Source organism: Lipotes vexillifer, unplaced genomic scaffold, assembly GCF_000442215.2.
Source record: "Lipotes vexillifer unplaced genomic scaffold, Lipotes_vexillifer_v1.1 scaffold34, whole genome shotgun sequence".
NCBI classification, from domain to species: domain Eukaryota; kingdom Metazoa; phylum Chordata; class Mammalia; order Artiodactyla; family Lipotidae; genus Lipotes; species Lipotes vexillifer.
The window spans coordinates 331,666-357,429 of record NW_006776832.1 but is presented as its reverse complement, the minus strand read 5'-3'; the positions used below and the strand labels follow the sequence as shown (position 1 = coordinate 357,429).

At 39.7% G+C, this 25,764-nt stretch overlaps 1 protein-coding gene and 1 non-coding gene across 2 annotated transcripts in view; one reads left to right on the top strand and one right to left on the bottom strand.

Annotated features, from left to right (window-relative positions):
- HERC3 (HECT and RLD domain containing E3 ubiquitin protein ligase 3) overlaps nucleotides 1–25,764 on the top strand; it is a 134,742-nt gene that overhangs the window by 22,242 nt on the left and 86,736 nt on the right. Inside the window, exons 2-5 of the mRNA XM_007450674.1 lie at nucleotides 12,071–12,230; nucleotides 16,237–16,313; nucleotides 17,354–17,575; nucleotides 18,514–18,605. Coding sequence (XP_007450736.1) covers nucleotides 12,071–12,230; nucleotides 16,237–16,313; nucleotides 17,354–17,575; nucleotides 18,514–18,605 — 551 coding nt within the window. The remainder of the gene's footprint in view (nucleotides 1–12,070; nucleotides 12,231–16,236; nucleotides 16,314–17,353; nucleotides 17,576–18,513; nucleotides 18,606–25,764) is intronic.
- On the bottom strand, nucleotides 7,054–7,126 carry TRNAG-CCC (transfer RNA glycine (anticodon CCC)). Its single transcript has one exon. It is a non-coding gene; the product is annotated as a tRNA-Gly (tRNA).

The window sequence follows — 25,764 nt, the reverse complement described above, 5'->3', positions numbered from 1 at the left end:
AGCCATCTGAGGCTACAGTTTCCTTTGTGGGGACATTTTTAAGTTACAATTTCAATTTTTAAAGAAGATGTAGGACTAATTAGATTATCTGTTTCATCTTAGGTGAGTTTTCATAGTTTGTATCTTTCATGGAATTTGTCTACTTCACCTAGGTTGTCAAACTTATTAGAAAATAGTTCACAATGTTCCCTTATTATCCTTTTCATGTCTGTAACATTTCTTTTCCTGATATAGGTAATTTGTGTCTTCTCTGTTTCCTGGTTAGACTGGCTAGGGGTTAATCTGTTTTATTAATATTTTCAAAGAAAAAGTTTTGGTTTTAGTGATTATTTTTAATCTTTTTTGGTTTTCTTTCATTGATTTGTGCTTTTATATTATTTCCTTTTGTTTACTGTGCTTAATTTACTGTATTTTTTCTATTAATGCAAAATTTAAATCACTGATTTGCCACTTCTGTTTTAATAAGTATTTCATGTTAAAAATTTCCTTTAAGCATCCCTTTACCTGTATTCCACAAATTTTAGTTGGATGTTATTTTTATTCAGTTCAAAATATTTTGTAATAATTTCCCTTGTGATTTCTTCTTTGACCCATAGGTTATTTAGAAGTGTGTAGTTTAACATCCAAATATATAGGGATTTTACTGATATTTGTCAGTTAGTGATTTCTAGTTTAATACCCTGTGGTCAGGGTACATATTTTATATGATTTCAGGCCTTTTAAATTTATTCAGATTTGTTTTATGGCCCAGAATGTGAACTATCTTGGTAAGTACTCTGTGTGCAGTGGAAAAGGATGTGTGTTTTGTTGTTGATGGATAGAGTGTTTTATAAATTGTCAATTAGACAAGTTGGGTGATAGTGTTGTTCAGATCTTCTGTATATTTATTGATTTTCTGTTCACTTGTTATATCAGTTACTGAGAGAATAGTGTTAATCTTTGACTATTATTGCTGATTTGCTTATTTCTTCTGGCTGTATCAGTTTTGCTATATGTATTTTAAAGCTCTATTATTAGGCATGTACATGTTTTAGATCGTCAGATCTTCGTGATGAATTGTTCCTTTTAACATCATGAAATATCATTCTTTATCCCTGATAGTATTCTTTGTTTTGAAATCTATCTTGCCTCATATGAATATAGCAAGTTCAGCTTTCTTTTGATTAGTGTTAGCATGGTATATCATTTTCCATCCATTTGTGTTTTATTTTTCTGTGTGTTTATATTTAAAGAGGTTTTTAAAAAAGACTGCATAGAGTTGGTCTTGAGCATCATTCCAATCTGACTGTCTCTGTATTCTGATTGGAGAGTTTATATACACACATTTTTAAAAGAAAATGGACAGAGGACTACAATTCCATAGGTAAAGTAGATAGATCTCAGTGCAGGGATGTTTTGCCTGCTGTGATAAAAATTTACCCAATCTATAAACATCAAGTGGGATTAACTATCTTTAGGAAGCCCCTCCAGAAGCATCTCACCTTGCATTGTGATTGCACAGAGATACTGTTTATAAGGTAGCATATAGTCTAAAATAGTCAGTAAGCAATCTGCAGTCTTGGAAATGGTCTCCTGTTGCTACATCACATGAAAAAAATTCGAGTTGTTGAAAAAAGATGTGAATAAGAGAGGGAAGTGGTAAAAAGTCCTTTTAAAAAAGCTTAAAAATTTTCCCTGTTACAAAAGTAATACATGTGTATTGCTCACACTTTAAATACCCATAAGCAAGAAGCAAATAAGAGTGTTTTACTCTTTAATTCTACCACCCTGAACAAAAAACATTATTGCCTTGAAATATATCCTTCCAATATTTTTTAAACATCAGTGTAATTTTCAAATGGAGTCACACTGTAATACTTCTTTGTAACTTTCTTTTCCACTTAATACGTCATGAATATTTTTCCATGATGATGTTCATACTGATCTATATCAGTCTTTCTCATGGCTGCATATTTCAATTTATAATGTATAATCTCAGTTTCTGATTTTTCTCTGTTAGTAGCAATGCAGTGTATAGTGTTCCTTTGTAGAAATTCGACTGTTGGATCAAGGAACAGGCAGAATTCTAAAGCTTCTGGAATATTGTCAAAATGCTTTTGCCTTAAAGTTTGTACTGATTGGACGTATACTAACATGAGGTGTCTACTCTTTTCTTTTTTGGGAGATACAGTTTGGATTTGTATCATAACTTCAATTTTCTGGGCTTTCATTTTTTTTCAAAAAGCTAATCAACTTGTGATTGCTGTAACTTTGATTTCATCAAAGATAATTTTTACATTTACTACAGTTTAAATGGTGAGTAAAAAATACTTTTAACACAGCCTCTTGGAAAAGAAGTGGGGTGGAAAGTATTTTGTTGGGATTTTGCATAGTTGAAACATGTCAGCATCTCAGTGTATTTTGTGATTTCATATAGAGGGTTTTTTATTCTCTTTTGGGTCATCCATGGGTTTTGGCTGCCTTGCAAGGAGGCCAAAGTTAAAAAATTTGAGCTCTAAGGAGGTAAAGTAGTGCTAGTGTTAAGTTAATATATATATATTGTGCCCCCCGTTCCTTGGTGCAGGGCTCTTGAAACCCTTGTGAATTTCTAAGTGATGAGAGTACTAGGAGCATTTTTTTTTTTTTTTTTTTCCCACGCTGTGCAGCTTGCAGAATCTCAGTTCCCTGACCAGGGATTGAACCCGGGCCCTCGAAATCCTAACCATTAGGCCACCAGGGAATGCCCCATCTTTTGTTCTAATGAGGTGACTCTTGTTGGGCTCCTGGGTGGGTCCTGGTCACCAGAAAGACCCAGCCATGATTAGAGGCTTGGAATTTTCAGCCCTACCTCCCATTCTCCAGACCCCCATTCTCCAGAGGGGAGAGAGGGGCTGGAAATGGAGGTCATAATTGATCACGCCTATGTTAGGAAGCCTTATGTAGTAAAGGAGACATACAGGTCTGGCTTGCGGGAGGAGGGGGCAGGGGGCAGGGGGTAGGGGCGGTGTGTCAGGGTGGACTGGGCTTTCTTAACAATGTTCTATTTGTATTAGTAAATCCAGTGCAGATTAATTTATTTTCTAAAGGGATTGGTCTTGGTTCTGTCACTTCTCTGATTCATGTATCTTTCGAAAATGTTTGTTTCTCCATTTCCCCCATAAAGGGTGATGATGCTTTGAAATACCCCTGAACTCCTCCAGTGATTTGAAATAACCAGTTTGTTTTCCCCTCCTTATTAGGAATTATAGCACCGTAATATGTAATTTTTTTTTTTGGCAGTCATTTGAGACATCTTAAAGCCTGACTTTGCATTTTGATACCAGAGACTTTATATATTCAACAGGTGTTCCCCAGCATTTCTTTAATGAGAGACAGTCTTCCTGGAGCTTACACTCCAATTCTTGAAGGTACCCAAGCAGGTGCTCCAGAGCTGTCATTGTCCAAAAAGCAAAAGTTTTGTGAAGGGGAAAGCATCCATGGTAACCTGTGAGCTGAACTTTGGGGGACTGTCAATATTTTGTGCTGAGGATTAAGATTCCAGTCTTCTTGTAGGGGTCTTGAATTACCAACTGGTGGACTTGGGCATTTAACTATACCAAGTTATATATGCCACTGTATCACTGCTGCAGTGGTCCCTTCTGCTTTTAGGGTTCCCTCTATCAGAGCTGTGAGGTAGCTTTCTAATTTACAATCTTTCTCTATTAAAATCCTTCTACAGCATTAGATTATGCCATAATTGGCAATTCTGAGTTCCTAAAAATAACTGAGTCACTGCAGCTGATCTTATTCTGACTAGTGAAGTGCTAATGACTCAGAAACACAAAGTCTTCTCTCTTCCCATTGCCTGTGACAGGCCTCCGTGTGTTTTAATTGACTTAGTGATTTTGGCTTATTGTATCTAAATGCATACATGGTAAATTTAGATTTATGGCTTTAAAAAAATATTCTCAAACATGTTTCATAGTGTATAAGTGTTTTCAGGCTTTGTGTGTGAACGTTAAAGCCCAATATTAAAGTCACCTGGCCCTGAACTGAGAACTACTACTCTGAATTTTGTCGTAATTAATCTTTCTCTCTGATTCTTTAAAAAGATTTGGTTTAATGATTGTTTAAACTTGGGCAGTCAAGCATAGGATCAAGCAAATAAGTGTTTGATATGCTCAGATAACTTAAAATGAAGCATCAGCTGCTCAGAGATACTGCCCACAGCCGGGAATCCAGCTCTTAGGTTAAACACAATTGTAGTTTGAACATTTGTGGGAAAGCTACACCTTTGATTTTTTTTTTTTTTTTTTTTAATTTAGCCAAGTGGAACAAAGACAGTTTGTGAACACACACAAATAGCAGGAAAAAAAAATGTTACTTTAAAAGTCAGACTCTGGGTTTCTACCTCCAGGCAGGACAGAGTAAGCACATTCCTTCCTGTCGCTCCTACTGAATGCAACTATAAAACCTTGATACAATGCATGGAGCAGCTATTTGAGTACTCTGAAAAGCAAATAATAGCAGGTGGATTGGGACAGAAGACCAGAATGCGAAGTACCACCGAACTGGCATTGAGTTTACCATTTCCCCCCTCTGGTCTTCCTGCCATCTGGCCCAGAGGCAAGCACAGCTGTGGAAGTACAATGTATGTAGGCTAAAAAGGGAGCCCCAGGAAACCTGAGAGTATCTGAGAGATCTCAGAGAAGGAGGAGCTTGGGAAAGCAACTGCATATAGTTATCTGTGAACTCTTGGCCTCATCCCTGAGCTGTATGTGTGGATCTAATCCTACTTAGCATGTAAGTGACTTTGAGAACTTACTTAATAGACCACCACTCAGGTTCCAGACTGGGCACTATGTGGCGCATGCAGGACACAAATCCGAATAGCATGCAAAGGCTTTGAAAAGTAAAACAAAAGTGTTACCATTCTCCAGAAGATTTAAATAAGACCCACAGTCTTATAATATTCAAAATGTTCATGATACAGTCATACTCAGCATATGAAAACCCAGGGAAATCTCCACTAGCATGGGGGGAGACAACAGATGCTAATGCTGGAATGACATAGATGTTGGGATTATCTGATGAAGACTTTTACTTAAAGCAGCTATTGTACAAATGTTCCAACAAACTGGCTCAAACTGTTGTGAAACAAATGGACAAATGAAATTCTTTGCCAAGAAATAGATGATATAAAGAAGAACCAATACAATAATCAAAATGAAAAACTCACTGGATGGTTTCAGTAGTAGAATGGAGATGACAGAGGAAGAATCAGTAAAGTTGAAGATAAATCAATAGAAATTATGCAAACTGAGTAATAAAGGTTAAAAATATTGAGAAAAAAATTAACAGGGTTTCAGGGGCTTGTGGGACAAGAACAGAAGGTCTAACATTCATGTCAGTCCTAGCAGGAGAAGAGAAAAAATGTCGTGCTGAAAATGATAATGGCTGAAAAATTTCCAAAGTTGGTGAAGGACATAAATATACAGATTCAAGAAGTCAGTAGACCAAGCAAGATACATCCAAAGAAACCTACACCAAGACAGATCATAATCAAACTTCTAAAAACCAAAGACAAAGAAAATACTTGAAAGCAGCCAAAGAAAAACAACATATTACCTATAGGGGAATGTGGATTTCACCCCAGAAACTATAGAGGCCATAAGTGGCACAGTGTTTTTAAAGTACTGAAAGAAAAGTCAACCCAGAATTCTATTTTCAGCAAAAACAAAGAAACAGAGAAACAAAAAAAAGCCTTCATAAATGAAGGTAGAACAAAGGCATTTTCAGATGAAGGAAACAGCAGAAAATTTACAGCCAACAGACCTGTACTAAACAATAGTTAAAGGAAGTTCTTTGGATAGAAGGGAAATGATACCAGAAGGAATATTGGAATGTCAGTAATGAAGGAAGAGCAACAGAAATAGTAGATATCTGGGTAAATATAATAGACTATTCTCTTCTTGAATTCTTTAAAAATATTTTGATGATTGAAATGAAAAATTATAACATTGTGATAGAGTTTTCAATGTATGCAGGTGTAATATTTAAGATTACTATAACTTAAAGGGGAGAGGGGTAAAGAGACCTATATCATGGGAAAGTTTCTAAATTCCACTTAAAATGGTAAATTATTGATTTAAGTAGACTTTGAACAGCTAAATATTTATATTGTAATCTCTAGAGCACTCACTTAAGTAACTATACTAGGAGATATAATATAAACCACAGTACATTAAAATGGAAAAGTAGAAAATGTTTAATGCAGAAGAAGGCAGGAATGAGGAAAAAGAGTGATGAAAAACAGGGAAGAAACAGAAAGCAAAGAATAAAAAGGTAGATCATGAATCCAAACATATCAATAATTATATTAAATATAAATAGTCCAAACGAAACAATCAATGCAGAGGTTATCGTATTAGATTTTTAAATCTATATAGGAAGGTTAACTACCCAGTCCTGGGTATTTACTCCAGAGAAATGAAAACTTATTCTCACACAATAACCTGTACAAGAATGTTTATTGCATCTCTATTTATAATTGCTTAAAACTGGAAACGGTGCTTTGTGGTACATCCATAATACAATAGAATACTACTCACTAATAAAAAGGAACAAACTATTGATACATATGACAACCTGGATGAATCTCAGAGGTGTTATATTGAGTGAAAGAATCCAGTTTTAAAAGGTTAGGTACTATATGATTCCATTATGTGACAGTATTGAAAATATAAAACTGTAGTGGTAGAAAGCATATCAGTAGTCCCCAGGAGTTAGGGATGAGGAGAGAGTGTGACACAAAGGACTTCTTTGGGTTGATGGAACTGTTCTGTATCTTGATTGTGTCACTGGTTATATGTGCTTAAATTCATAAAATTGTACGTGAAAAAAGGTCAATTTTACTATATGATAATTAAAAATTTTTTTAAAAAAGCTGGCGCTGATTTGAGTGCTTTGGTTCAGGAATGAGGTAGAATTCCTTTCATGGAAGTAACTCTCTCTTTTTGTTAATTAGATTTTAAAAAATATATTTATTTGTTTACGTGGCTGTGCCACGTCTTAGTTGCGGCATGCAGGGTCTAGTTCCCTGACCAGGGATTGAACCTGAGTCCCCTGCATTGGGAGCGCAGAGTCTTAACCACTAGACCACCAGGGAAGTCCCGGAATTAAATCTCTTATGGGAGGGGGTGGTCACTTTAAAGTGAGTTGTGATCCTGCTAGGCATAGTCCAGATCCCCCAAAATGGTTAGATGAAAATAAGAAAGTAGTTGGAATATGGCTTGGGGATAGGACCTTTCAGACACAGAAGCAAAGAAAATGAGGGAGAGTCTGGCCAAGTTGTGGGAAGCCAGGGGCCCCAGAGGAAAGTTGGGCACTAGGAAATTCTCTTTTTGGGGATCTGCAGGGAACTTGGGTTATATTCTATCAAAGATGTTAAAGAAATGAGGGAAGCTAAACTGGATTACCTAAGGTTTGTCCTGACTCACTTCTAAACTTTCATGTTTCTGTGATATTTATATGCCCTTTGACTTTTTCTTTTAAATGTGTGCACATGTATCCGTGTATGTGTATATTTTTATAAATAATTTTAAAAAGGTAGATAAAAAGTATAAGAATAAAAATGTATGTTTAGTTAAAAAAAGGAGACATCTAAGTGATGAATCCCTTTTGTCATATTAACTGCTGACACTTAATTTGATTTTAGCTTTATGAAAAATTTACTACCAAATATTGATCACTGATATTGTATATGCTGTGTACTTTCCACCCAACTACTCATGCTGTTAACTGCAAACTATTGGATATATTTCTCATCAGAGCAGACAGCAAGAGGAAAGAGTCTATTTCCCATTATCCACAACTAGAGTCTTCACCTCGTAGTTACTGTTACTGATTTAAAATCCGCCTAGTCCTTTTCCACGAGGGAAGATGATACAGACTTGTGGGTGTAATGGGCTTGGAAGTCAGAAAGACCCGGGCTCCAGTCCTAGCTCCACCACTCATTCGTTGTGAACCTTGGCCAAACTACACACTTTTTCTCAGCTGGGCCTTATTAGAGAGCCGTCACCTCACAGGATCGTTGCAAGGATTAAGTTCATATCAGCAGCATCCATCTACCCTCCAGGCTCATATCATCCTCCTCTGTTACCACCCTATGATGGTTTACTGCCCAGCTTACTGTTAACTTGAAAATACATTAAAAAATTATGGGGCTCAAAAGCCAAGTAGCAGTAATCCTAATAACATACGTGCAGTTGAACTGCTGACTTGCTGTAAGCAGCATTCCACATTTGCTGCTATTGTGCCCTGTTACCTTGGCTTGTTCAGAGTTGATGACCTTAAAGACTTCTAAAGACCTTAAAGTGTTTCTATGAGAGGATCAGAGATAAAATATACTTTTGTCGTCAAAAAGTGCCAAATATTTCCTTAGTGTGTTTAATTATTTTAATGTGTGGGTTGAGGTTCTGCCATGATCTGCAAAATACAGTGTACAGTCTTGACAGAATGAATCAGAAGAGAATACATGTGAAAATGTGCACTGCAGCCTGAATGTTCCCAACTGGGGCAGGGGTGTATTCAGTGAGAGGTGTGAATGATGCATTCCCAATCGACCCTAGGGAGTAGATTCTAGAAGAGGGATTAAAGTTTCCCTGTAGCAGACCACTAGTATGAACCAGATGAGCTCGGTTTTCTGGCTAGGAGAAATAAAATAAATTGGACTTGATACAACTATTGGTTTAATTCTCCACAAATCTTTGCATTACTGAACAGTACCTCTGCCTTTGGGGCTGCAAGTTGTGTTGTGATCATAGTGGGAGTTCCATGTCTGTTTTGGTGGCTGATATGTGATGGGCCAGGGATTGGTTTGCCTAGGGCTTGACCAGACTGGGGGTAAATGGTAATTGGAATCTAGATGTGGCCTTTTGACACTACTCAGCCGTGGGAAAAAAAGATCAAGAGGGATGCTATTGACAGATACCGAGGTAAGGAAATTGGTGGCAGATCAGAGAGTGTCCTGTCAGACCGGGGAGAAACTTATTAGTGTCATGTGAGGTGGTGCACTCACATCCAGGCAGGAAAGGCTAATGGTGGACATAGGAGGTCAGGAATTGGGGGGCAGGTCTGAGTCCTAGCTGAGGTATCAGGCCAGGCGCTCAGGCCCAGGAGAACATAAAAGCTGCCCAAGTCCTAGAACTATGGTACACTGGAAATTTGGTTAGAGGAATAAGAATCTGATTCACCTGAGCTATTTTGGTAAGAGTTTCTCAGTTTTTCCAAAGTAAAGACGGGACTGTTCTTAGTGTGTGGGGCAAGGCTAAGCTGGGAGTTAGGGCCTAATGGTGAGTAGAGGGTAAAGGAGATGCGCAAAAGAGTGGCGGGAGTTACAGGTCATGCAGGAGATTTCTCTGACGTGAACATGTTTTCCGCTGCTTAAAACAAATTTTTTTTTAAAGTAACGTTTATACCAACTGTGTTCAGGTCCAATAGCAACTCCCTACCTCTCCTGTCCCCATCCTTGTCTCAGTTGCAGAGGCCATCACTTTCAATTCTTGAAGCTCTTTTTGTTTTTGTCTTTACCTTTATATTTCTAAATGACATGCTTATAATGCTATTTCTTGATTTTTTTTCAATATTGGACATAACCTAGAGGCTTCACACTGGGGAAGATTAGCATGCTTTTATATTCTCCAACTACCCTTTCCTCTTTCTCACCCCTTAGACGCTTATCTTTTCCTAAATAGTTGATTTTTTAAGTCAATTAAGTTTTTAACTATGTAAATTATATTTATTTGGTTATTATGACTTTATGTACGATGATCGCTCTTATTTCCTGTAAAACATTGTGTTTCCTGGAGTTATTTCGTTTTTTTCATTTGTGTAGTAATCTCTATTCTCTGACAGAAGTGTAAAACTCATAATAATATAAACTCATCAGATTGTATGCCATTTTTCGCTTTGGAGACATCCCTCCAACTTTGCTTCACAGGCTGCTACATAGCTGTCTTGGGAATATTCTTCACCTTTTAATATGTACGATTCCTGTTTCCTGGAACCTGAATCTTCCTTTGTTTTGGAGCCGTGACGTTAGGTAACTAACTGAGAATGGGAGAGAAAATATTTTGAGAGCCTTACATCCCTGAAAATTGTTCTTTTTCCCTTTCCTCTCATTTGATTCATGGTTGACTAGATATGGAATTCTCGGTTGGAAGTCATTTTCCTTCAGAATTGAAGACTGCTTTATTGGCTTTCTAGTTTTCAGTATTGCTTCTGAGAAATATGATGCTATTCTGATCCCTGTTCTATTGTATATAAACTGTTTTCCTTTCTAGAAACTTTTAGAATCTTTTTTTGGTGTTCTGAAATTTCAAGCTGAGGTGCTCTAAAGTAGGTTTTTATCAGTCTTTATTCTGAAGTTTTAATAGGTCCTTTCTCTGTGAAACGCATGTCCTTCAGTTATGAGCAATCTTCATGTCTTTCTTCTTTGAAATTTCCTACTTTGTGTTTTTTCCATTCTCTCTCTTTTTAAAAATTTATTTATTTATTTATTTTTGGCTGCGTTGGGTCTTCGTTGCTGTGCACAGGCTTTCTCTAGTTGCGGTGAGCGGGGGTTACTCTTGTGGTGCGCGGGCTTCTCATTGCGGTGGCTTCTCTTGTTGCAGAGCATGGGCTCTAGGTGCACGGGCTCAGTAGTTGTGGCACACGGGCTCAGTAGTTGTGGCTCGCGGGCTCTAGAGTGCAGGCTCAGTAGTTGTGGCGCACAGGCTTAGTTGCTCCGTGGCATGTGGGATCCTCCCGGACCAGCACTTGAACCCATGTCACCTGCACTGGCGGGCAGATTCTCAACCACTGCGCCACCAGGGAAGCCCTCCATTCTCCTTTTAAAGTTCTTATTTTTCTGTTGTTGGGCCTCTTGGAATAATCCCCTCATTTCTTTCTTTTTTTGCCTTTTCTGTTTCTTAGAAAATTTCAGTTCTTACTTCCCATCCTGCTTTTGAAGGTTTTTCCTTTAAATTTATGCTGCCATGTTTCCATTTTCCAAGATAACTTTATTTTTTGAATGTTGGAACGTTTCTTGTCTTGTTTTATTTTTCTAATGACTTAATTTTTTTTTTTTCTGTTCCCTGCATGACCTTTTTTTCTTCAGAGTTCACTTTCTTCTGTTACCTTTGCTCTTTAACTTTTACGTTAAAATTTCCTTATGTAGAGAGGCATGGACATATATACACTAACAAACGTAAGGTAGATAGCTAGTGGGAAGCAGCCGCCGCATAGCACAGGGATAACAGCTCGGTGCTTTGTGACCGCCTGGAGGGGTGGGATAGGGAGGGTGGGAGGGAGGGAGACGCAAGAGGGAAGAGATATGGGAACATATGTATATGTATAACTGATTCACTTTGCTATAAAGCAGAAACTAACACACCATTGCAAAGCAATTATACCCCAATAAAGATGTTAAAAAAACAAATTTCCCCATGTATATGTTGATCCTTGGCCAGTCTTTTATATTTAAGAGTGAGGTGCTGAAACGTGAGTGGAGCTGTGTTTGGGCAAGTCTTGTTAACTAGCGGGAAGCTGGACATTTCATTGGGGGACCCACAAACGTCAGTAGCTATGGGTCTTTTCTTTTGGGCCAGTTTTCTCAGAGAAAGCCTTCTATCTTCTGGCTGGATAGGTATATATAGAGAGATTGTGTTCTGGAACTAAGGGGAGAAAGGTGTTTTTCTGGATGGGGGAGGTCTCGTCGTTCCCAGGCAAAATTTCACTCAATCCCACTGCTTTTAGTAACATGCCTTACTCACATTGGGGCCTCGCTGGTTCCGCATGTCCGAATAGTAAGCCTTCAGGCATCTTTCTGGGGAGAAGCAGCAGGTACGGGGGGAACATCTGGTGTGTGTGTCGCTCCAGGCGTGTGTGCTAGCCAGTATAGCTGGGGTTTCAATGGATACCTTTTAGAAACACATAAAATCTTTATAAATATACAGATGTAGTGGTTCTTTCTGAAAAACATAACTGCCTAGGAAGCTAATTCTGTGTAATTCCCGTTTCTGGGCTTTACATTTTCCTCTTTTGGGTTTTTTTTTTTTTTTTTTTTCTTCAGAGCAAATTGGAGCTTTGGCAGATCAGCATATTGTCCACGTGGCGTGTGGCGAGTCCCACAGTCTGGCCCTCAGTGACCGGGGCCAGCTGTTTTCTTGGGGTGCAGGGAGCGATGGTCAACTAGGACTCATGACTACTGAGGACTCTGTGGCAGTACCCAGGTAAGAATGTCAGTTGCTGTAAATATTATTTCCTGCTAGTTTCTTTGTTAGATTCCTTGGTTTGGGTTCTGCTTTCTTCTTTTGATTGCAGTTTCCTTTGTGTCACTGTCATGCCTTATACTGTTATAACACTTGTCACAAAAATTGTAATGATTTATAGAAGTGTCTGTCTCCAGTTAAAAAATGTGAGTTGTTCAGGAGCTGTACTTTATTTATTCCAGTAGCCTAGTTGCTGGCAGAGTGTTTGGAACTCAATAGTGTTTGAATAAAAAAACACCTTTTCATATTGCTGGACTTACTAACCTTTAACTTAAAATTGCAAACCTAAAACAATTATTCAATGAGTCACTTTAAAATAGAATCACAAGGCTGACCTGATACTCTAATAACAGGCCAAATTACCTTAAGCATTACCAACAGCTAAAATACCAAATATACATAAGTTGTTTAACACAAAAGTACTAATACAATGGTTTTTAGTCCCTTAAGTATTTACTTAATTCTGAATCTTAGATGGTTTAGCTAAATACGTAACAGATGCTTCACCACTAAGTAAATGTCTAAAATATTGAAGTTACTTTCAGGTGGACGTTTTGGAGGGGGCGCATCTCTGTTTGTTGAGGGTTCTTAATGATCAAAGAGACCGCTGGTTTATTTCCTTCATTTAATTCCTGCTCCTTTATACTGCAGATGTACAACATTCCTTGTATTGCAGTACTTGTCACATTCTTTGCAATTTTTAATTTAATAACTATTTTTAGTACAAAGCCGGGAGCTCGTGATGCCAGGAGACCTGGATCGTTCATTTTAGCATCACCATTGCTAAGGGTGCTCCATCACATATGCATTGCTCAGTGCAAGTGTGTTTCTTAAATGCTTCTCCTTCCCTGCCCAATTATTGTCCCTTTTAAAGGACAATACATTCTTCTTCCTCTTCCTTTTTTGCCCTTCTTAGATTTTTGTCTCTTTAATCAAAAGCTGTTTTAGGGAAAAGAGGAACAGGGAGGTAAGAATGATTTGATTCCACTTCCTGATTTAGAACAGGTAGTGTCTTGGATTCATTACTTCCAAAAATTAATTTGGGGGGAAGAGGGAGAGTAGAAATTTTAAAAAGGGGGATGCTATATTTTAACGCAATTGTAATATTAAGGAAAAGACTTATAACATTAATGACAAAAGTATTTCATTCGTTGATGTCCAAAGACTCAAGAAAAGCTGTTTAGTGGCATTTCATTTCTAAAAATGGAGTAATCTGTGTTAGAGTCGCAGTTTGTTATTATTTTTATTAGTCATGTCTAAATTATGGATGACTTCTGAGGGTTTAGTTTGTATATAATTTCATATTATAACTTAATTAAATTCATTAATTCATACCTTAGTATTGTGGAAAGTAACATAGATTCGAGGTCATACGGACTCAGATTCCAGTACTGGCTCTATTACTTATTACGTGAATGACCTTGGGCAAATTGCTGAACTTATCTAGGCCTCGATTTCCTAACTTAAGAATGGAGTTACGTAGTATTGTGTACCTTTACAAAGTTATTGGGAGGGTGCAGTAAGGTGAGTAGGTAAAACACAGTATATGCTTGTGCATGTGTATCCCGCTTTCTCCACCTCAAGGGTATAATTTCTTACTGTTTGTCTTGTCCTTTTGACCTGCTTCCTCTCTGTAACTGTGATTGTGGAGGTTGTATTGAGGGTAACGGTGACCCTCCAGTGACTCCAGTGGAGGAGTGTGGGGAATTTGAGTGGAAGCTGGCCAGGAAAAAGGGCTGTTGCCGCATAAGGTTCTGAGACACTGGGCCCCAAAGCAGTATTACACTTTCCAATTTAAAAAAATAGTGGGGTTCTACAAGCTACTGATACAGGCAGCAATTTGGACAAATGTCCAGGGAATTATTCTGAGTGAAAAAGAAGCCAATCCCAAAAGGCTACCTACTGTATGGTTCCATTTATGTAACATTCTCAAAATGACAAAATTGTGGAAATGGAGGGTAGATTAGTGGCTGTCAGGGCTTACGAGTGGGGGAGGGGAGGAGTGGTTATAAAAGTACAACAAAAGAGATCCTTGTGGTGTTGGAACCATTGAGTATGGTGCTGGATACATGAGCCTACACAGGTGACACAAATACTACAAACTCAGAAATGAGTACAAATAAAACTGGGGAGATACTGGCCTGGCCAAAAAGTTCGTTTGGGTTTTCCTGTAACATCCTGTGGGAAAACCTGAATGAACTTTTTGGCCAACCCAAACATAAATGAGATTGGTAGGTTATATTAATGTCAGTATCTTTGTTATGATACTATACTGTAGTTTTGCAAAATGTCATCACTGGGGGAAGCTGGACAAAGTGTACAAGGGATCTCTGTATTATTTCTTACAATTGCATGTGAATCTACCATAAAAAATAGTTGGGTTCTGTTTGGTACTAAATGCATATGTGAACTCTATTTTATAAATTTTTTTAGATCCGAGAAAATAAACCATTAACAAAATCAACATCTACCTATCACTCTAAGTAACCCCCTCCTCGCCTATTGGATGTCTGTCTTCTAAAATGCCCCTTCCCGAAAGTGTGCCCGTCTGACTCCTTTGTTCCCATGGCATACACTTAATGAAGAGGAAAACGGCAACTTGTGAATTACTAAAGTAGGAAGCAGCAGATATTCTCAGGCTGTCCACCTCTGTTGGGCAGTGCCAAGCATGAATTTTTTCTTTTAATTCTCACCACAACCCTGTGAATGGGTACTGTTCTTATCTCTGTCTTTGACACGAGCAAGCAGAGCAGCGGGATTTAAAAGTCATCATATGGGGCTTCCCTGGTGGCGCAGTGGTTGAGAGTCCGCCTGCCGATGCAGGGGACACGGGTTCGTGCCCCGGTCCGGGAAGATCCCACATGCCGCGGAGCGGCTGGGCCCGTGAGCCATGGCCGCTGAGCCTGTGTGTCCGGAGCCCGTGCTCCGCAACGGGAGCGGCCACAACGGTGAGAGGCCAGCGTACCGCAAACAAACAAACAAACAGGTTTATCATATGATCTTCCTCTTTATCATCCTAGGGAATCAGAGTTTTGGAGGCATTGCCCTTCTTAATTTTTTTAAATTATGGTAAAATACACATAACATAAAATTTACCATCTTATCCATTTTAGAGTGTACAGTTCAGTAGTGTTAAGTATATTCACGTTGCTGTGTGACCAATCTCCAGAAATTTTTTCTCTTGCAGAAATTTAACTCTGTACTCATTAAATGACAGCTCCCCATTTCTCCTCTCCCAGCCACTGGCAGGCACTGTTAGACTTTGGTTTGTATGACTTTGACTAGTCTAGCTATCTCACGTAAGTGGAATTATGCATTATTTGTCTTTTTGTTACTGGCTTATTTCACTTAGCATAATGTCCAAGTTTCATCCATGTTGTAGCATGTGTCAGAGTTTTTGTTCTTAAAGGCTGATGAATATTCTGTTGTATACGTATTCCAAATGTGTATACCTCATTTGTTTTTCTAGTCATCTGTTGATGGATACTTGGGTTGCTGCCACCTTTTGGCCATTTTGAATAATGCTGCTATCAATGTGGATATACAAATATCTCTTTGGTACCCAGCTTTCAGTTCTTTTGGATATATACCCAGAAGTGGGATCACTGAATCATGGCATTACCCTCATTTGAAAGCCGTTTAGATACTAGCCATGTTCTTAGGGAATCTTTCTTCTGTAGTTTACTCCTTTCGTCCCTGAATTGGAGATGACAAGGTGGGAATTAACAGAGGGCTATGGTAATGGGTTTAGGTGCAGAATTTTTTTTTTTTTTTTTAAACAGTAGCTACCAAAGAGGCCGGAGGTTAGTGAAAGACTTAATAGAATTATATCATGTAAGATTATATGTTTGATTTTAAAGTCTTTTGTGGAAGATGTTACTTATTACAACTGTTTTGTTTAGTTGGGAATATTTCCATTCATTGTTCGTGAATGCCCTTCTTAAGAGGAAAGTCTTTTCTGTTTTAGGTTAATACAGAAGCTGAACCAGCAGACAATATTGCAAGTTTCCTGTGGCAACTGGCACTGCTTGGCTCTTGCAGCTGGTAAGTACATCTCTGCAATGTTCTGTTAATTTGAGAACCATTTCTCTTTGCTTTTTTTTTTTTTTTTTTGCGGTACGCGGGCCTCTCACTCTTGTGGCCTCTCCCGTTGCGGAGCACAGGCTCCGGACGCGCAGGCTCAGTGGCCATGGCTCACGGGCCCAGCCGCTCCGCGGCATGTGGGATCTTCCCGAACTGGGGCACGAACCCGTGTCCCCTGCATCGGCAGGCGGACTCTCAACCACTGCGCCACCAGGGAAGCCCTCTCTTTGCATTTTTGTGTGATGTTATCTAACTGGATACCTTTAACTAACTAGTTAGGGTCTGTGCATTCCTGTTGGACAGCATCAATTCTCAGACAGCCTTTGTGTAGCTCATACTTTTCTCAGGGTTTGGATGATGAAGGAGGTGGTCATCATTGCTGCTCCAACTGTCTCTCGGGGGAAGGTGATGAGGAAACAGTACGTCAGTCGTGTTCTTGAGCGGAAGATTGGTTTTTCTTAGCTATGCTCACTATGGCATTATATTCCACCGTGAAGCTCCCAAGTAAATGAAGAGGATGGAGTTAGAAAAACCTAAGCCAGCAAATAATGCTTTATTTTGTTAGGATAAATTTGAAGGGAAGTCAGCACTAACAGGTCCTGCTTGATTCTCTGTGGCGCCGTCTGGGTCATAGCTAGACCCCGTGAAGTCCTGGGTCTCTCATGGTCCTGGTGTGGTCAGAACTCTTTCACCTTGCTTAGTGGATCACAGCCTGCTATTCAAAACTGAATTGACTTAAACATTTACTTTTTTCTTTGCATAAATGTTAATAGCCTTGGAAGGGTGATAAGGCTCAGCTTATCTCTGTTGTCATGACAAGTGGGAGTTTTGGTTGCAGCATGAAGTGTGTCTGCTCCCTTGCTCTTGAGTGTGTGTGTGTTGCGGCCGGAGGGCACTAACAAAGGAGCCTACCGGGCAACCCTGGTGTTCTAACAAGGTTATTTTTGTGGATGGCACTTGTATCATTTCTGGTAATACCAGTTATCCTCCTCTTATTTCAGATGGCCAGTTCTTCACGTGGGGGAAGAACAGCCATGGGCAGCTGGGCCTGGGGAAGGAGTTCCCCTCCCAAGCCAGCCCGCAGAGGGTGAGGTCCCTGGAAGGGATCCCGCTGGCACAGGTGACTGCAGGAGGGGCCCACAGCTTTGCCCTGTCTCTCTCGGGAGCTGTATTTGGCTGGGGGATGAATAACGCGGGGCAGCTCGGGCTCAGTGATGAGAAAGGTAGGTGAAGTCTTCACGTGGCCCTCTTAAGCACATTTGTTTAGTATGTGCTTCCTGAGGAGATTGTATGTGCTGGCCCCATGTCAGGCACTAAGGGTATAGCAGGGACCAACACAGAGAATACCCTTGGCTTAGTGGAGATTGCCTGCTAGTGGGCAGACGCAAACCACAGACCAGTAAGTCTACAGTATGTCACAGGCTTTGAGAGGAAAGGTTCCTGTTTCATATAAGGCGGCCAGGGAGGGCCTCTCGGATGAGATGTTTGAGCAGAGCCCTGTAGGAAGTCAAGTCGGAGAGGAGACATGTAGATTCGCTGGGCGGAGACTGTTCCAGTCAGAGGGAACAGGGTGTGCAGAAGCTCTGGCGCACGAGGATCTGTGGTGTGCTCAGGGCTGGGGTGACTGGAAGACAGAAGCTCAGAGAGCTGGCGGGGGGGGGACCCTTTATGTAAGGCCTGAAGGGCAGGCTAAGGAGTTTGGCTCCTCTCAGTGAAATCAGGGAAGACACCGAGGTGTTGAGGAGATTGATCCAGTTTAACTTTGCCTAGAGTGGGTCCACGGGGGAAGCTGGGAGACCAGTTTGGAAGTAGTGGGAATAAAGATGGACTTGAATATATTTTGAAGGTGGGCCAGTTGGTTTTGCTCATTGTTGGATGTGTAGTTTGAAAGAAAGAGGAAAAGCTGCAAGGGTGAAATGAGGAAAGCTATGTATGGGGAGTGGGGCGGAGCGGTGGGAAGAACTGGGGAGTGGAGGGAACCCATGAGTTAAGTTTTAAATACATTAAAAATGAGGCATCTGTTAGACATGCAAGTGGAGGTTCAGGCAGGAAGCGGAACATGAGAGTCAGGAGTCCAGGGGGACCCACAATTCAGGCTAAGACAGCTGTGTACGTCTCAGAGGCAAATGGTAGTGACGCTGTGCTATTTCTCTCATTCTAGATCGAGAGTCTCCTTGCCACGTGAAGCTCCTACGAACACAAAAAGTCGTCTATATCAGTTGCGGAGAAGAGCATACAGCAGTTCTCACAAAAGTAAGGGACTTGGAGGATTCCAGTTTGTTCCGTGGCGCTTTGGTGCTGGGTATGACATGAATGCTTATTTATCGTGGTTCGGTTGGTTGGATAGGGCCTTTTAGAGAGAGCAGTTAATAGTGTCTAAAAATAGTCCAGTGTTGTCTCCCTTCTCAGCAACCATCTGCATTCTCACTCTTCCCTCCCTCCAGTGGTGGTCAGCCTCCAGGCACTCAAGAAAACGGACCCTTGCCCCATTCCAGTTGACACTAGCTCCCAGGCTAAATGCATATGACCAGTATCCCTATGAAAGCTCCCCAGTAACAAGGAGTTAGACATTAATTCAGCCATACTTCCCTGAAGACCTTTTTTAAAAGTAGCACAAAAGTATTTTTTATTTATTTTTTAACATCTTTATTGGGGTATAATTGCTTTACAATGGTGTGTTAGTTTCTGCTTTATAACAGAGTGAGTCAGTTATACATATACATATGTTCCCATATCTCTTCCCTCTTTGTCTCCCTCCCTCCCACCCTCCCTATCCCACCCCTCCAGACAGCCACAAAGAACCGAGCCGGTTTCCCTGTGCCATGCGGCTGCTTCCCACTGGCTATCTACCTTACGTTTGTTAGTATATATATGTCCATGTCTCTCTCTCACCCTATCACACCTCACCCTTCCCCCTCCCATGCATATCCTCAAGTCTGTTCTCCAGTAGGTCTGTGTCTTTATTCCTGTTTTACCCCTAGGTTCTTCATAACATTTTTTTTTTCTTAAATTCCATATATATGTGTTAGCATACGGTATTTGTCCTTCTCTTTCTGACTTACTTCACTATGACAGACTCTAGATCTATCCACCTCATTACAAATAGCTCAATTTCGTTTCTTTTTATGGCTGAGTAATATTCCATTGTATATATGTGCCACATCTTCTTTATCCATTCATCCGACGATGGGCACTTAGGTTGTTTCCATCTCCGGGCTATTGTAAATAGAGCTGCAATGAACATTTTGGTACATGACTCTTTCTGAATTCTGGTTTCCTCAGGGTATATACCTAGTAGTGGGATTGCTGGGTCATATGGTAGTTCTATTTGTAGTTTTTTAAGGAACCTCCATACTGTTCTCCATAGTGGCTGAACCAATTCACATTCCCACCAGCAGTGCAAGAGTGTTCCCTTTTCTCCACACCCTCTCCAGCATTTATTGTTTCTAGATTTTTTGATGATGGCCATTCTGACTGGTGTGAGATGATATCTCATTGTAGTTTTGATTTGCATTTCTCTAATGATTAATGATGTTGAGCATTCTTTCATGTGTTTGTTGGCAGTCTGTATATCTTCTTTGGAGAAATGTCTATTTAGGTCTTCTGCCCATTTTTGGATTGGGTTGTTTATTTTTTTGTTATTGAGCTGCATGAGCTGCCTGTAAATTTTAGAGATTAATCCTTTGTCAGTTGATTCATTTGCAAATATTTTCTCCCATTCTGAGGGCTGTCTTTTGGTCTTGTTTATGGTTTCCTTTGCTGTGCAAAAGCTTTGAAGTTTCATTAGGTCCCATTTGTTTATTTTTGTTTTTATCTCCATTACTCTAGGAGATGGGTCAAGAAGGATCTTGCTGTGATTTATGTCATAGAGTGTTCTGCCTATGTTTTCCTCTAAGAGTTTGATAGTTTCTGGCCTTACATTTAGGTCTTTAATCCATTTTGAGCTTATTTTTGTGTATGGTGTTAGGGAGTGATCTAATCTCATACTTTTACATGTACCTATCCAATTTTCCCAGCACCACTTATTGAAGAGGCTGTCCTTTCTCCACTGTATATTCCTGCCACCTTTATCAAAGATAAGGTGACCATATGTGCATGGGTTTATCTCTGGGCTTTCTATCCTATTCCATTGATCTATCTTTCTGTTTTTGTGCCAGTACCATACTGTCTTGATTACTGTAGCTTTGTAGTATAGTCTGAAGTCAGGCAGCCTGATTCCTCCAGCTCCATTTTTTGTTCTCAAGATTGCTTTGGCTATTCGGGGTCTTTTGTGTTTCCATACAAATTGTGAAATTTTTTGTTCTAGTTCTGTGAAAAATGCCAGTGGTAGTTTGATAGGGATTGCATTGAATCTATAGATTGCTTTGGGAAGTAGAGTCATTTTCACAATGTTGATTCTTCCAATCCAAGAACATGGTATATCTCTCCATCTGTTTGTATCATCTTTAATTTCTTTCATCAGTGTCTTATAATTTTCTGCATACAGGTCTTTTGTCTCCTTAGGTAGGTTTATTCCTAGATATTTTATTCTTTTTGTTGCAATGGTAAATGGGAGTGTTTTCTTGATTTCACTTTCAGATTTTTCATCATTAGTATATAGGAATGCCAGAGATTTCTGTGCATTAATTTTGTATCCTGCTACTTTACCAAATTCATTGATTAGCTCTAGTAGTTTTCTGGTAGCATCTTTAGGATTCTCTATGTATAGTATCATGTCATCTGCAAACAGTGACAGCTTTACTTCTTCTTTTCCGATTTGGATTCCTTTTATTTCCTTTTCTTCTCTGATTGCTGTGGCTAAAACTTCCAAAACTATGTTGAATAAGAGTGGTGAGAGTGGGCAACCTTGTCTTGTTCCTGACCTTAGTGGAAATGCTTTCAGTTTTTCGCCATTGAGGATGATGTTGGCTGTGGGCTTGTCATATACGGCCTTTATTATATTGAGGAAAGTTCCCTCTACACCTACTTTCTGCAGGGTTTTTATCATAAATGGGTGTTGAATTTTGTCAAAAGCTTTCTCTGCATCTATTGAGATGATCATATGGTTTTTCTCCTTCAATTTGTTAATATGGTTAATCACATTGATAGATTTGCGTATATTGAAGAATCCTTGCATTCCTGGAATAAACCCCACTTGATCATGGTGTATGATCCTTTTAATGTGCTGTTGGATTCTGTTTGCTAGTATTTTGTTGAGGATTTTTGCATCTATGTTCATCAGTGATATTGGCCTGTAGTTTTCTTTCTTTGTGACATCCTTGTCTGGTTTTGGTATCAAGGTGATGGTGGCCTCGTAGAATGAGTTTGGGAGTGTTCCTCCCTCTGCTATATTTTGGAAGAGTTTGAGAAGAATAGGTGTTAGCTCTTCTCTAAATGTTTGATAGAATTCGCCTGTGAAGCCATCTGGTCCTGGGCTTTTGTTTGTTGGAAGATTTTTAATCACAGTTTCAATTTCAGTGTTTGTGATTGGTCTGTTCATATTTTCTATTTCTTCCTGATTCAGTCTTGGCAGTTTGTGCATTTCTAAGAATTTGTCCATTTCTTCCAGATTGTCCATTTTATTGGCATAGAGTTGCTTGTAGTAATCCCTCATGATTTTTTGTATTTCTGCAGTGTCAGTTGTTACTTCTCCTTTTTCATTTCTGATTCTATTGATTTGAGTCTTCTCCCTTATTTTCTTGATGAGTCTGGCTAATGGTTTATCAATTTTGTTAATCTTCTCAAAGAACCAGCTTTTAGTTTTATTGATCTTTGCTATTGTTTCCTTCATTTCTTTTTCATTTATTTCTGATCTGATTTTTATGATTTCTTTCCTTCTGCTAACTCTGGGGTTTTTTTGTTCTTCTTTCTCTAATTGCTTGAGGTGCAAGGTTAGGTTGTTTATTCGAGATGTTTCCTGCTTCTTAAGGTGGGCTTGTATTGCTATAAACTTCCCTCTTAGAACTGCTTTTGCTGCATCCCATAGGTTTTGGGTCGTTGTATCTCCATTGTCATTTGTTTCTAGGTATTTTTTAATTTCCTCTTTGATTTCTTCAGTGATCACTTCGTTACTAAGTAGTGTATTGTTTAGCCTCCATGTGTTTGTATTTTTTACTGCTCTTTTCCTATAATTGATATCTAATCTCATGGCGTTGTGGTCGGAAAAGATACTTGATATAATTTCAATTTTCTTAAATTTACCAAGGCTTGATTTGTGACCCAAGATATGATCTATCCTGGAGAATGTTCCATGAGCACTTGAGAAAAATGTGTATTCTGTTGTTTTTGGATGGAGTGTCCTATAAATATCAATTAAGTCCATCCTGTTTAATGTATCATTTAAAGCTTGTGTTTCCTTATTTATTTTCATTTTGGATGATCTGTCCATTGGTGAAAGTGGGGTGTTGAAGTCCCCTACTATGAATGTGTTACTGTCGATTTCCCCTTTTATGGCTGCTAGTTTTTGCCTTATGTATTGAGGTGCTCCTATGTTGGGTGCATAAATATTTACAATTGTTATATCTTCTTCTTGGATCGATCCCTTAATCATTATGTAGTGTCCTTCTTTGTCTCTTCTGATAGTCCTTATTTTAAAGTCTATTTTGTCTGATATGAGAATTGCTACTCCAGCTTTCTTTTGGTTTCCATTTGCATGGAATATCTTTTTCCATCCCCTTACTTTCAGTCTGTATGTGTCTCTAGGTCTGAAGTGGGTCTCTTGTAGACAGCATATATATGGGTCTTGTTTTTGTATCCATTCAGCCAATCTGTGTCTTTTGGTGGGAGCATTTAGTCCATTTACATTTAAGGTAATTATCGATATGTATGTTCCTATTCCCATTTTCTAAATTGTTTTGGGTTCGTTATTATAGGACTTTTCCTTCTCTTGTGTTTTTGTCTAGAGAAGTTCCTTTAGCATTTGTTGTAAAGCTGGTTTGGTGGTGCTGAACTCTCTCAGCTTTTGCTTGTCTGTAAAGGTTTTAATTTCTCCATCAAATCTGAATGAGATCCTTGCTGGGTAGAGTAATCTTGGTTGCAGGTTTTTCTCCTTCATCACTTTCAGTATGTCCTGCCACTCCCTTCTGGCTTGTAGAGTTTCTGCTGAGAGATCAGCTGTTAACCTTATGGGGATTCCCTTGTGTGTTATTTGTTGTTTTTCCCTTGCTGCTTTTAATATGCTTTCTTTGTATTTAGTTTTTGACAGTTTGATTAATATGTGTCTTGGCGTATTTCTCCTTGAATTTATCCTGTATGGGACTCTCTGTGCTTCCTGGACTTGATTAACGATTTCCTTTCCCATATTAGGGAAGTTTTCAACTATAATCTCTTCAAATATTTTCTCAGTCCCTTTCTTTTTCTCTTCTTCTTCTGGAACCCCTATAATTCGAATGTTGGTGCGTTTAATGTTGTCCCAGAGGTCTCTGAGACTGTCCTCAGTTCTTTTCATTCTTTTTTCTTTATTCTGCTCTGCAGTAGTTATTTCCACTATTTTATCTTCCAGGTCACTTATCCGTTCTTCTGCCTCATTTATTCTGCTATTGATCCCATCTAGAGTATTTTTCATTTCATTTATTGTGTTGTTCATCATTGTCTGTTTCATCTTTATTTCTTCTAGGTCCTTGTTAACTGCTTCTTGCATTTTGTCCATTCTATTTCCAAGATTTTGGATCATCTTTACTATCATTATTCTGAACTCTTTTTCAGGTAGACTGCCTATTTCCTCTTCATTTGTTAGGTCTGGTGGGTTTTTATCCTGCTCCTTCATCTGCTGTGTGTTTTTCTGTCTTCTCATTTTGCTTATCTTACTGTGATTGGGTTCACCTTTTTGCAGGCTGCAAGTTCGTAGCTCCCGTTGTTTTTGATGTCTGTCTCCAGTGGCTAAGGTTGGTTCAGTGCGTTGTGTAGGCTTCCTGGTGGAGGGGACTAGTGGCTGTGTTGTGGTGTATGAGGCTAGATCTTGTCTCTCTAGTGGGCAGGTCCACGTCTGGTGGTGTGTTTTGGGGTGTCTGTGGACTTATTATGATTTTAGGCAGCCTCTCTGCTAGTGGGTGGGGTTGTGTTCCTGTTTTGCTATATGGTTGGCATAGGTTGTCCAGCACTGTAGCTTGCTGGTCGTTGAGCGAAGCTGGGTGCTGGTGTTGAGATGGAGATCTCTGGGAGATTTTCGCCGTTTGATATTATGTGGGGCTGGGAGGTCTCTTCTTGACGAGTGTTCTGAAGTTGGCTCTCCCACCTCAGAGGCAGAGTCCTGACTCCTGGCTGGAGCAGCAAGAGCCTTTCATCCACTCGGCTCAGAATAAAAGGGAGAGAAAGTAGAGAGAATTAGTATAAGTAGGAGGAAATAGGAAAGAAAGAAAGAAAGAAAGAAAGAGAGGAGGGAAGGAAGGAAGGAGGGAAGGAAGAAAGAAAGAAAGAAGAAAAGAAAGGAAGAAGGCAAGAAGGAAAGAAAGGAGGGAGGGAGGGAGGAGGGAAGGAAGGAAGGAATGAGGGAAGGAAGGAAAAAATACAGAAAGAAAGAAGATACAGTAAAATAAAATAAAGTATAATAAAGTTATTGAATTAAAAAAATAATTATTTAGAGGAAAAAAAAAAGGGAAGGATAGAACCTTAGGACAAATGGTGGAAGCAAAGTTATAGAGACAAAATCTTACATAGAAGCATACACATATACCCTCACAAAAAGAGGTAAAGTGGAAAAAATCATAAAACTTGCTCTCCAAGTCCACCTCCTCAATTTGGGACGATTCGTTGTCTCAAAAAGGGAAGGAAGGAAGGAAAGATAGAAAGAAGGTAAAGTATAACAGAGTTCTTTAAATTAAAATTAATTATTAAGAAAAAAATTAAAAAAAAAAATGGTCGGATAGAACGCTGGGACAAATGGTGGAAGCAAACCTATACAGACAAGATCTCACACAGAAGCATACACATACACATTCACAAAAAGAGGAAAAGGGGAAAAAATCATAGATCTTGCTCTAGAAGTCCGCCTCCTCAATTTGGGATGATTCGCTGTCTATTCATGTATTCCACAGAGGCAGGGTACATCAAATTGATTGTGTAGCTTTAATCCGCTGTTTCTGAGGCTGCTGGGAGAGATTTCCCTTTTTCTTCTTTGTTCTCACAGCTCACAGGGGCTCAGCTTTCGACTTGGCCCTGCCTCTGCGTGTAGGTCGCTGGAGGGCGTCTGCTTTTTGCTCAGACAGGACGGCGTTAAAGGAGCCGCTGACTCGGGGGCTCTGGCGCTCTCAGGCCGGGGGCAGGGAGGGGCACGGAGTGCGGAGCGGTCCTGCGGCGGCAGAAGTCGGCGTGACGTTGCCCCAGCCTGAGGCCCGCCGTGTGTTCTCCCTGAGAAATTGTCCCTGGATCCCGGGAACCTGGCAGTGGCGGGCTGCACAGGCTCCCCGGAAGAGGGGTGGGGGCAGTGACCTGTGCT